Raw genomic sequence first — 13,290 nt, forward strand, 5'->3', positions numbered from 1 at the left:
GCAGGCGCTTATTCTACTGAGCTATCTCCCTGACCCTAATTTGTCTCTTCTTTATAGCTTTTATTTTATTGCTTTTTTCTTTTAAATTGTCTCTTTTCATTTTTATCTTGATGGTAGTCTTTAGTACTGATAAAGTTTTGGTCTAAATTTTTACTCTTATTTGGTATTACCACTTTTTAGGTAAAACAGAAGTGAGTGAGATATATAATTAATTTGCTGTAACCTAGTATAAAGCTTGGTTTTCTACTTTTGAAATTAAATTTGTCTGGTTATAAAGCTAAAAAATATTGTTCGCAAAGAATTTGCCAAAAAACAAAGATAAATTACCCACAATCTCACAAAGGATTTAACTTTTACTTCTTTCTCTTACTAATTATATTGTATTTTCTTATATTATAGATGTATTTGGGGAGTTTTCTTTTAAACATTATATAATAGGATGTTCTCTTTAAAAATTCTCTGTAAATGACTGTAAAATATTTTACTATGTGGAGTACTATAATTTTATGATCTATTCCCATGCTACTGGGCATTTAAATTGTTTCCAAGTTTTCTGTGGCAAAATGTCTTGGAGTATAGCTCCATTTTCTTGTATTGTCAGGTTAGATTTACTACTTTATAATTTATGGAAATTTTTAATGTTCTTAAGTATTGCCAAATTGCTTTCTAGGACTTTGTGCTAATACCAGTTATTTCTTTCGTATCATATCCTCCTTGGTTGAAAAATTCTTACTTTTAGAGTTTTTCACTTTGTTAGACAAATACTGAACCTTGTTTTAATTTACATGTTTTTTATTACTAAATAGGTCACATTATTCTCAAATGTTTAGGAGCCATCTATAATTCTTGTGGAATTCAACACATTCACTTCCTTTGCTTGTTTTCTTAATGACTTCTGCCTTTTATCAATATTTATCACAAATATTTTTTTCTCAGTGTGTTGATCACCTTTTAATTTGGCTTATTTAGGATTTTGGTGTGTACAGATTTTAAATGTTTCTATAGTCAAATATTTCAGTGTTATTCTTGTGATTTATCTCATTTCTGTTGTGTTAGAAAGCTCTACCATAGAAAATTTGACATGATGAGGAAAATTGAATGCATTCATGATATTTGTTGCTCTCTTGATTTTAGGTTGGCTGTGGTGCTGGAAATAGTGTTTTTCCAATTCTGAACACCTTACAGTAAGTTTTAGAGTTTTATTCTATATAAGTTTACATATTTAAGGGATGTTGAGAAATCTTATAAATATGTTGTCATGTATATACAGTATTATTTTTAATTCCCATATAAACAGTGACTAACATACATTTCAAAAGAACCATCTCAGTCTCAGTGCTAATTTCATGTGAACTCAGCAGTACTCTGAAGATGGTGTTTCACAGTCATGGATTATCCACCTTGAGCTTCTAGTCAGATTCTTTTAAGGTTGTGTTTAAGTGGATGAGAGAATAAGAAAAAGACCAAAGATGTTATCCTTCAACGAGACTTCACCTCACTACAGTGAGTTGCCCAGTCTCAGAGGCTCTTTGTTCCTTCTGGATACTCAGATGCCATTTTACACATGGAAATCTGAGTTTAACACTTACACCTTAATCCTCATTTTATTTTGTCATCATTTTTGGAGTAATACCCAATATAAGATCCTCACATCTGGGTGAGATGGTGCACTCTTGTAACCCCAGCACTTGGGAGGCTGAGGCAAGAGGCTTCCTGTGAGTTCGAGGCCTGCTGAAGCTACATAGTGAGTTCAAGGGCAGCCTGAACTACATAGGAAGACCCTGTCTCAAAACACCAAACAAAACATACCTCTGAGTGTCAGATCATTGTATCTCGGCTTGAAATTGCTTGGAAGTGGCAGCAACTAACCCTAAGACTCAAAACAATAGAAGTAAATAATGTTTTCCTGATGCACACTTCCTGTTCACCATCTCATCTCTGTGTTTTAGAATTTCCATGATGAAAATGACACACCTCACAAAATTCTCCAGACAACTTTTCCTGACACTGATGTGTTAGGTTCTCTTCTTTTTTTAAAGTTTGCACAATTGCTTTCATACCATTTTTCCATTATAAAATCAGCATGAGCACATTGCAGAACATTTCCACAGAGGAAAGGGGTAGTGGGAAAATCACTCATTGTCCCCTTTATCCCAATATAGCCACTGATGGAATTTTCATTCTCTTTGCAGATTTTTTAATGTAATAATGTAATCCTTTAAGTTTTTCACATAAAAGCACTTGAAAAAGCAAAGAATAGCACGATGAATTTCCTTAAGTCCTCCATCCTGATTTAACATAATGTCAGCGTCATTACACTTTATCTTTGATTATATGTGTTGCATCTCCAGAGTATCAGGACATTCTCCAATACTTTTATATACCTAACATGACAAGCAGTGGCTTGGTAATATCTTGCAATAACCAGTTGAAGTGTCCAGGCCCAGATGATGCTGGTGAACTTAGTCATAAGTGGCCTTTCTTTTTCTGTTTTTTATCTTTATTTTCCCTTTCCCAGTTTTTGAGCTAAAAGTTTCTATTCCCTTATACTATATAGCCAGTTTCGTTCACCCCAGTGATAAATGAACTTCTAATATACATACATGCATATACTGCATTGGCAATTGTTACATGTTACTTCATGACTAATCTCAAGGTATTGTTTAGCAGGTCATTTCTTTATTCCTTGTCTTTCCATGTCTTATATTCATTGAGGCTGAGAGCATATTTTATACTAATCTGATTTTCCAGGTTGCTGAACAGTGTAACATAGATAGTTAGAGCTCAGACTATATTGATTATTTAATCTGATTACTCATTATATTTTTCCCTCTGTACTTATCCCTCTAACTAATAATGTAAACTCTTGGCTTCTCACTTATTTCTTCTTGGCTTTTGTCTTTCTTTGCCTTATACCTATGTTTTAGAAATCACAAAACACCAATAACCTGAGATAATTAATTTACTTTAAAACCAACCAGTTGGACTAAGGAGATAACTCAGTCATCTGAAGGCCTGCCTGGCAAGTGCAAGGACCCAGGTTCAATCGCCAGTACCACATGCCGTGCTGGCCCCAGAACCTGGGTGTGCCAAGCTGGCCATGGAAACTGGGTATGGTGGCACACACCTGTAATCCCAGCACTTGGGAGGCTGATACAGGAAAATCACTATGAATCTCACTATGCATAGTGAGACCCTGTACCAAATAAATAAATAAATAAATAAATAATTTGTTTTAATTGAAAAAAATCCAGTCATTAGCCTTCCAAATAGAGGAATTGAAATTTTTCCCACCCAAGAAATTATGTTTTATTCCTTCTTGAGAGTACAGAATTAATATTTTTACATTTTCAGAATATTTTACATAATAAGGCCTTTGGAATGGAGAGGTCAGATCATTCTCCAAGGATCATTTAATTCTTAAGCCCCCTGCCAAGAGAGTGTTTGGTGGTGTGGTGGTAGTAGTGTTATTTACACCTGTTTTCTGGGAAAAGGGCCAAGGCAGTCAGCTGATTTCAAGAAAGTCACCAGAAAGTCATTGGGTGGTCATAAGACTTCGACTCGGGCTGCTGATGTAGTGGGAACTCTCTCTCAGAGGTCGTAACACCAGCCTGGCAGAACACATGGCAGATGGCACATGCTTTCCTTACTGGCCTGTTCTCTCCATGTCTGGTTGGTATTAAGTAACTACCCAAACGTAGATGGCAGACTTTTTAGAATGACCTACCTGTAGCTGGATCCAAAAAGTGTTCTGAGTTAGATACAGGGTTTTAAAGGACCGTGTGCGCTTGTAAGTTGCTGAAGGTCAGAAGCAGTTCTCCTTTAAAAGAAATAATAACAATTATAATAATGATTAATACTTATTGAGTGCTTACTGTGAGTTGGGCAGTTTTTTTTTTGCCAACTTTCTAGAAACTTTATTATGTGAATTCATTTGGTTTTTACAACCAGATACACCATATTTTTCTGTATTTTAAGGACAAGGAAACAAGTACAAAGAGAGTAATTATCTCTCAGTCACACAGCTGAATGGTAGAGCCAGGAACCAAACCTTTAGCAGTCTAGTGGCAGAGCCCTGTCTTTAGCTATTATGCCATGTAATGCTATATATACCTGAGTGGTAACTGAAAACATTTCAAACATGTGTGGCCACCCAGCAAATTATAAGTCACAATTATATGGATTCCACAGGGAACAGCAGAAGTATGTGCTAAAATAAAATAACTGGTTTTAATGAGATGGATGAAAAGAAAAACAAGTAGTCCAAGTTTTAACTTGGACTCAGTAATGGCTAACTTTTCATAACCAAGTCCTCTTCATACTTTAGTTTGTTTAGACAGGTTTTAAATTGAATGCAAGTCCCTCAGGCCACAGAATGAATGAAGTATATGTGAACATAGTATTCACTGAGTTGCCTTTAAGATCCTAGGTGAAATTTTGTTAAATCATATTTGTGTTTGTGTTAGATATTTATTTAAAACTTCACCTTGCTTGAAATGTTTCTTGAATCAAAGTAGAGGTCCTAATTTCATGCCTCAAGGCCTGACTGTATATCCTGCCACGTGCTGCCATGAGCTCTCATAATTATTTCTCATCGATGGCTCATGATGCTCACCTCTAATCCCTGAGCTACTTCCCCTCACTCGCCAGTGCCACCCTGACTTTGGAACCTTTGGACTTACCTCATAGGGTGCTGGTCTTCTCCACACCCTTATAAAAGTTGTATGAAGCTAGGCATGTTCTTGAGTTAACCATAAAATCTTCAGGAGTCTGACCGCTTTGTGTGACTCAGACATGACTCTGTGCAACATGAGGAAAGGGTTACTTGTTAGCAGCATACATAGGGTGGTCAGGAAAGACACTGACCACAGAACTCAAAGCATGCACCTGCCCATGAATAACCAGGGACCAGCACTGTTACTGAATTCCAAGTAAAGACCAAACAGAACATGTCTAGTTTTAGAAGGAAGTAATTAAAATTAGTTAAGATTTTCATATGGATAAACACTCTCCTGAAAAACAAAATTGAATTTATTTACATATTGTAAATAAAACAACTGAGTCTAAGAGATTTTAAGTCAGATTCACAAAGTTAATAACTGTCAAAAACATGATTTCAAAACAGATATACTTGGTTCCAAGTTTTGTATTCTTACTATATTATTAGCCACTCTATATTCTAATAAAAAGTATTATATGGGTGCTTTGGTATGTGGCTATAGTGCCAGCTATTAGGCTAAGGCAGGAGGAGTCCTTGAGCTCTGGAGTTCAAGTCCAGCTCAACAACATAGTGATTCCTCATAAATATCTAAGTGTATGTGTGTCTACCCTGTTAGAGCATCAGAGCCTCTGTGAAAGGCCTAAGAACCAAAAGAAAGAGGAATGAAGGGACATGGGAGCTGGAGAGCTTTGAGGAGGAGTAGAGCTAGCTAAGCTAAGAGGAGCTACAGGGCTGGGGCAGAGATCTTAAAAAGGAGGCTTAGGAAACAGTGCAGGAATGTGGCATTGGGATGAACGGAGTGGGATGAGCTTCGTGGCAGAAAGGGCCAAAGAAAGGAGGAGTGAAAACTAGGGCCAGAGTTACTGTAATTGGTAGGTGATCAAGACAGTGCTGACTCAGAAAGGTGCCCAGGCACCAGCTCAGAAAATAATGCTCAAAAGGAAGACATGATGAGCCAAGTGTTGTCCAAAATTCTACTGAACAACTTACCAACAAGTTGTATCTACCCTTTTTTCTTTAATTTGAACAAGACTGAACTCTAGATTTAGGTCTCTCTTTTACCTTCATAGGAATACTCCAGAATTCTTCCTTTATTGTTGTGATTTTGCCCCTGGAGCTGTGGAGCTTATAAAGGTAAATCTTATATTTCTTTTAAAGAGAGTCCATATGAAAATAATTTATTTGCTTTTAAAGAGATTATTTTGAAATGTTTCTGGATTAAATGTTCTCTGTAGCCATTTTCAACTGAACTTTTATAATTTCTAAGAATATTCCATCAGTTGATGCCTGATATTAATTGCACTAAAACAATAGATATTATTTTGAATATTAGAGTCCTCAAGGGATCCCTAGCCCCAGAAAGGCCAGCACCACACAGGAAGGTACTGACCTACAAAATTCAGACTCTGTGCCTGTCCATGGCTAACCTTGCTCCAAATACCTTGTTTAAGTGTAGAGGAAACCGGTTATAATTAGCCAGGATTTTCAGTTAGGTAAAAAATTCCCCACCCCCAAAATTGAATTTTTAAGTAAATAAGTACTAAAAGAAGATCTTATTCATATTTGGATATCTAAAGCCTTACACATTATCTAAACATAGTAAGTATGCATTAAATTAAAATTTTTGAAATAAAAATATCTGGGACACTCAGGATGCTGAAGGAGGAGAATCACCATGAGTTTGAGGCCAGGCTGCATAGTAAGTGCAAGGCCACCCTGACCGCACTGCAAGATCCTGTCTCAATAAACAAAATAAATGTGGGAAAGTGTATGACAGTGTCTAACCCATAATCCTACACTCCAGAAGACTGGGTTAGGAGGATGTCAAGTTTGAGCCTAGCCTGGGCAACATAGTAGCTTAGCTAGGGCCTATCTCAAAAAATAAATAAGCACTAGAGATGTATGTCAGTATGAAGGTTTTGGGTTCAGACCCCAGAACTGCAGAAAAATCCAGGAAAATATTTGATAAAAACTTAGACTATAAGGAAAACAGTGCATACCTGGGCTTTTTGCACAAACCTTTAGTGCCAGCAAGCATTACTGTAAAAAGGAAAAGACAAACAAATGGAAAATGAATTAAGTAAAAGTTAAAAAAAAGTTAAGTACAATTTAAATTTCTGGTAAGAGTAATAATTATTCATTCTCCAAAATAATAAAAAGCCTAAAGAGGAAGAAAACTACATTTGCAAGCATACTTCTTAGGGTACATCAATGTTATTTTGTTGATTCTGATATTGTTTCTGTAGACATTGTATATGTTGTTGCTGCAATGCAATTTTAAAAATTAGAGATTGTTCACACACCATCTCATTTAGTGTATTTGTGTAGTGTATTTGTGTAGTTGTGCAGCCATCTGCGTGATCTCACAGTGACTGTATGTAAGGTATTTGTGTTTTGAAGGAAATGTAATGTGGAGAAAGTGATAGGAGAATCAAGGATCGCAGCAGCTCTGAAACCTGCAGGGTGGGAAGCAACACCGCCTGACTTAGAGGGCTACCCTACCCGCTCTTCAATCTGCACAGAGGTTGCAGAGGATATTTGTTACCAAGTCTAAGTGGTCTACTTTATTTTTTGGGCAGTCTGAAATAAGGCCATGAATACTGAACTGGAGATAAAGTACATTTAGATTTACAGGGGAAAGGCTGTTGAGAGAAAAAGTAAAAAAGTTGACCTTATGTTAAAAAATTGGGGAATTCTGCTAACTCCTTTGCACTGGTTTTGTGTTTCCTGATACTGACAGTCGCACTCATCCTACAGAGCCGCCCCATGCTCTGCCTTTGTTCATGATGTATGTGATGAGGGCTCACCCTACCCTTTCCCAGACGGTAGCCTGGATGTCGTTCTCCTGGTCTTTGTGCTCTCTTCTCTTCATCCTGACAGGTAAATCAAGACAAAAGGGCAAAGCAGAGGAGCAAAGCGCCTCTGTAAGTACTGGGTTTTAGAGCTATCAAAGCAAGTGACAATTCTTGAATTTATTATTTAGTGAACTACGTTATGTATAATACGCAGCCTTTTAAATGCAGTTTTCTTTTCTTCAGACTTTAAGAAAGAAACTGGTCAAACTACTTCATTAGCGAGCTTTCTGTCACTGTCAGAATGAAGTGAGCATATTCTGGCAAGACACATACCTATTAAAAGTGACAGTGCTTCAAGGAAATTACAAATTCAGAGCAGCCTAATAGACTCCCAAGAGGGAAATTGTTCTTGGTGATCGGAAACAAACATCTTTGATTTAGCAGTTTCCTGAATGTTCGTGAAGGTGGGCTATGGATCTGTTCAACTTCACACAAGTCTGATGATGGGTTTTTTAATTTTTGCTTTAGAGAAGCCCAGTAAGGAATTAGGGTTTATAGCAATTTACCAGGTTATTCTTGTACCTTTATGATCCAAGAGGGGCCTAGCACAACAATCACGATATAGATATAGACATAGACATAGACATAGACATAGACATAGACATAGACATAGACATAGACATATAGACATAGACATAGACATAGACATAGATATATACACACTTTAGCAGTTTGCCATACTAATAAATGTCTGGAAGCTAATAGCCACCGTTATGAGCACCTCTAGTAATTGTGGAGGCCAGTGGTAACTTATATCATTCTCATGATGTCTCAGTAAATAAGTATTAAAATGTTTATACAAGTTTTTCTTTTCCTGATTTGGCAGAAAAAAAATTGTGTGGGGTGTGTGTGTGTGTGTGTGTGTGTGTGTGTGTGTGTTAGGGGTCAAACCCAGGACTTGTGTGTGCTAGGTAGGCACTCTATCACTGAGCATCATCTCTAACCACCTAAATATTTATGACTTAAATATTTAAGTTTGCACAGTATTTGAAAACTATAAAGGTAGCTTTTCTTTAGAGAGGAAACAAACAGATGTTACCAGCTATTATAGTGATCTTCTCCCTCAAAATGTTGCCATCTTCTGTGTGTTAAACCACATGTATGGAATCAGTATGTGCCTTTTAGAAGTTTCTTAAAATTGAGTTTTCACAATCCCCTATGGAAGATTCAGACCTGGATCAATAATTTCTGTTTGAGTGTGACACTTTCCCACAGAAACTAACTTACCATGTGTTTTTTCCTTTGCAATTGCAAAGTCACTAATGCCCTTTTTACATCCCGTTCAGAGATAAGCACTTTGCTGTGAAGAACAAGTTAGGTTTCCAAATCCAAAACAAGGTTATATTTGTAACATACCAGGTTCCACAAAGCTACATTTTCCTCTCAGTTTCTTTTCTGCTAATGAGGTCATCAGTGTATTTTGTTTCCTTATATGAATAGTTAAGAGGATGGTGTAGGTGGATAAAGAACAAGATTTCCTATTTGGCACCCATAATAGGAAACATAAATTCTAAGTAAGACTACAAAAGGCTATTTGAAATTAATTTAGATAATGTATTTTCTTATGATTTAAATTGAATGTTAAAAAGAAAGGGAAACAAATGTCTTAGGAAGATTGTTTTTATAGGTACAGTATTTCATTCTGTTTATTATGAAATAAATCCAGATGTATCATGTTAATATTCTTACTTACATGGAAATGATTTAAAACTAAGGTGGATAATGAGTATGGTGGCATGCACTTGTAGTTCCAGCTCCCTAGGAGGCTGAGGCAAGAAAATCACCACCAGAATTTGGAAACAGCTTGAGCAAAGTAATGAGATTGCATCTATAAATAAATAAGTTAAGATGAATGAATGAAAGGCAGGTAACAGTAAGTAAAAAGGCAAAGCAGTGTCTTTGGGATCATTTAGGACCCTAGTAGTGATTTGGGAAAGTTCTAGAAAGATGTAGAAGCCATAAAAGAATGGCATCTTGGAAATCTTGGTTCAAATGACCGGCAAGGAAGTTAGCTAGATCCTGACAGTAGGGATTCCAGCCTACATGGCCGTATGATGTAGGAGGCTACCAAAAAAGCTAACTCTTCTTATTGAAATAAAGTATAAGGTACTTATTATAAATTCAAACATAAACAGTCAACAAAATACTCCTTTCTAAGTCTCTTCTTTCTGTCTTTGTCTCCCTCCATCCAGAGGTAGGTGAGGATAGCAGAGTCTGCCAACCAGAAAGAAGAAAGAAAAGGATCTTTTGCCATCTTGTCTTACCTCCCTTGTCCCCAGCCCTGTCCATTCTGCAGGTCTCAGTTACTGGCTCTGAAACTATGTTCTGAAAGAGGACAGGTATAATCAAGAACAGAACCAGGCATTAGAGGATAGTTGGAGAAAAGCACTTGTAGAAGGAGTTGGCTGTATTTTGAAGTACCTGGTTCTTTATTTTCCTACATTTTAGTTTCATTTGTGTTTTGCTCATAATTACAGAGATATTGCTCTGCACATAAAATTTGTTTTGAAAGTGATTATTTTAAAGTTTAAATATGATTTTCTTTGTTTCCAAATCCAAGGATATAAGCACAGTATGAATATGATCTGTAATAAACAAGGATGAAATACTGACCCTTTCCATTTTCTTTATTTATGTCCTAGCATTCAAAAAGAACTTTCTACATACTCATACTGTCTCTCTCTGTCATATTTCTTTCTTGCTTTCATTTTCTCAGTATCTATACTTCCTTCATAATGTGACGTAATCTGCCTTCCACCCCTGCTATACAAGGGGTTGTATTTGACCAAAAGCCACATAAGTAAGAGTAAATGGTAAATGGAAGAAAGCAAGGCTTCTCAAGCATGGAGTCAGGAATTGAGGTGTGAAGAAAATTTAAATAAGAAGAAAGAAAGATGGGGAAGGGGAGATTCTGTGAGAGGAAACCTGTGGACAAAGGCATAGGCTTCCCAGAGCTAAGCACTTATCAGTTGGGCTAGAAGAGGTGCTTTAGGATGGGAAGTAGAGAAAAAGAGTGGTAGGGTTTCGTGGGGTCAGAAGTAATCCTAAGAGATCTATTAGGAAGTGAAATTTTGCCCTATGGACTGAGGTCATGGAAGTTTTTGAGCAAGAAGGTGATCGGACAAAACCATCATTTTGGGCAAAATAATTCATTGGTAATATGCCAGAGAACTGATGGGAGAATAATAAAGCACATAGTAGTTCTGTTTCTAGGCCTGGAGAACTAGGGACTTGTACTAGTGGAGTACCAGTGGAAAACAAAGAAAGACAAACTCAAAGATGGCATAAAAGGAAAAAAGAGGACATAGAATTTGATGGCTGTGTGGAAAGGGCAGAGGAAGAAAAAAATAATCTCTTCTTCCTGAGGTGAATGATAGTGTCTTTGAACTAAACCAGAGGAATAACGAGCTAATTTGGAGGCAGGATGATCCCTGCTTCCATATGTACCATTTGGGATGACTCTGACAGAGATTTTGTTTTGCAAGGAAAATGAAGCACCTTCATCTATTTTAAGTCTCCCTCAGAACCATCATGCTTTGCTGTATCAGCAAACTTCTTTTTTTGTACTTCAGCTCTTGATGTCATACATCAAGCACTTGTAAAGGGCCCAGTCTGGTCATTTAGGTGCTTTCTTGAAACTCTAAGCTCTGTTAATGTGGTCCTTAGCAAGTTGTTGTCTTTTCCCCCCTTCTTTATACAATGTTTGTTTGTTTATTTTTTCTTGCCTTTACGTTTGTGGTTTAGATTTCTTTGACCTTATTGACTCTTTTTTATTTTGTCTCAGTAAGGGTCAGCCTGGCATATCACAGAAAATATCCACAAAGAAGGTATCTTACTTTGTTTTCGAAGGATGCAAGGTGCTGTGAATCGACTGTCTAAATTACTGAAGCCTGGGGGAATGCTGCTCTTTCGGGACCACGGAAGATATGATATGACTCAGCTTCGTTTTAAAAAGGGTAATAGTATATTCACTTTGGGGTTATTTTCATGTGTTTTAAAGAATGTTTTGTTTATATTTCATGTCATGTTGTTTGGAGTTTTATTTTATTATGGAATACCAAGGGGTTTTTTTCATGTATTATTTTTTAGGGCATTGTTTATCTGAAAACTTTTATGTTCGAGGAGATGGTACCCGAGCATATTTCTTTACAAAAGGTATGGTAATCTACAAGAAGAAATAATTAGCTGTGAAAACTCTTTGGTTATTATGTGCAAGGAGAACTCAAAGCTATAAAAATGAGACCTCAGCAGTTGATTAAACATCAAGTGTCGTCCTACTTTGATGCTTGTAATCTACATAAAAATTTGAAAGTGACCTTCTTGCCTTTTAATCTTTTTCCAGTTAAAACTGCTTTAAAGGGTCACTTGTCTCATTCTGCACTCAAATGGGGGTGTCGTGTGAAAGTTTGTAGATGTTGTGATACTAGATATGAAAATAACTGATAATATAGCACAGTTAAGTGAAGGAATCTTCCAAAATTACAGAAAATTAGTTACACCTAGTCAGTTTCTCATTTCATTTCTTACAATACCAAATGACAGTAGCTGCATACCTGAATTCACGGATTTCCCCAAACTTGTATAATGTGCCATCTGGGAACTCTGTATACCAACCAAAGCTTAGAGAGGGGCATCTTTTAAAATGCCAGTAATGTTGCATCACTGCTTAGTGCCTGCTGTGTTATTCTGTTTAAGATCAGTAGACTTCAGTGTTTGCGAAGAAACCCACTTGGTTTCACAGGTCTCCTTTACCCAGTTGTGCTAGGCCTTATTTCTTGTTATAAATGAAATTTGCATGTTTAGTCTTTCTGTCAGTATTCCATTGCTCCTTACCACCCCCAACCCCTGTCATATTTCCCGTCTTTGACTGCCATTTTTGTCTCAAAGGGGAAGTCCACCATATGTTCTGCAAGGCCGGATTAGATGTAAAGCAAAATCTGGTTGACCATCGCTTACAAGTTAACAGGAAAAAACAAGTGAAAATGCATCGAGTATGGGTTCAAGGAAAATTCCAAAAACCACTGCACTGAACTCAAAATAGTTCTTAATTACTATTTTTCACTCGTCTCTCATGACTGAAATGTGTATCATACTAAGACATAAAACCAAAGGACTCTGCCATTTAAGGATTCCAGGAAATCTTTTGTTTCTCAAAAGATAGCGAGAAGAAAATAGAATTTGTGTTTCTTGGTGTTATATCACAAGTGAGCTCTTCATGCATTTTAAGCATGAAAGTTGTTCTGGAGAAGTGTACTACTTTATTGTATCCTCAAAACTTGATATGTGCAAGCTTGTGCATCTAACCATTTGGTTTGTTCTTTGAATTTTGTAAGCATTCAATTAGATTTCCGATATAAGCCATACTTTGGACAAACTATACTGTGCCACATTTTTTTTTAAAAGTAGGACAGTCCTATGATATTTTTTTCCTTGTCTCTTGTTTTCTTTTATTACTTTTTTTTTAAACACTTACTTGAGAGATAGTATAGCAGTAATTGATATGACATTAGAAGCAGTACACATTTAGAAGACCAGAATAACAAGCACTCCAAGCGTGGCCCTCCTATTACACCTTGCTATCCTCAGTGCAGTTGCTTAGTTCACAGGTATCAGTATATATAGTTAGTCAGGGTGAGAATCCCACCGATTAACTGCTAGTTTCAAAAACCTAATGAACATTCTCAGGACCATTGCCCAACCATCTTGTATATATAA

General features: G+C 36.6%; 1 protein-coding gene across 7 annotated transcripts in view; it reads left to right on the forward strand.

The window, feature by feature from the left end:
- Mettl8 (methyltransferase like 8) overlaps positions 1-13,023 on the forward strand; it is an 88,866-nt gene extending 75,843 nt beyond the window's left edge. For 5 of the 7 annotated variants that reach the window (XM_023719149.1, XM_023719147.1, XM_012515492.2 and 2 more), the window contains 6 exons: positions 1,135-1,184; positions 5,791-5,854; positions 7,461-7,600; positions 11,425-11,531; positions 11,665-11,730; positions 12,463-13,023. In XM_023719149.1, coding sequence (XP_023574917.1) covers positions 1,135-1,184; positions 5,791-5,854; positions 7,461-7,600; positions 11,425-11,531; positions 11,665-11,730; positions 12,463-12,605 — 570 coding nt within the window. In that variant the 3' untranslated portion in view covers positions 12,606-13,023. Of the gene's footprint in view, positions 1-1,134; positions 1,185-5,790; positions 5,855-7,460; positions 7,645-11,424; positions 11,532-11,664; positions 11,731-12,462 lie in introns of those variants that run through there. The other 2 variants (XM_023719150.1, XM_023719152.1) reach the window with 2 other exon arrangements.
- The last annotated feature ends 267 nt before the right edge of the window (positions 13,024-13,290 follow it).

Source organism: Octodon degus, unplaced genomic scaffold (assembly GCF_000260255.1).
Source record: "Octodon degus isolate 3935 unplaced genomic scaffold, OctDeg1.0 scaffold00065, whole genome shotgun sequence".
Lineage (NCBI taxonomy): Eukaryota > Metazoa > Chordata > Mammalia > Rodentia > Octodontidae > Octodon > Octodon degus.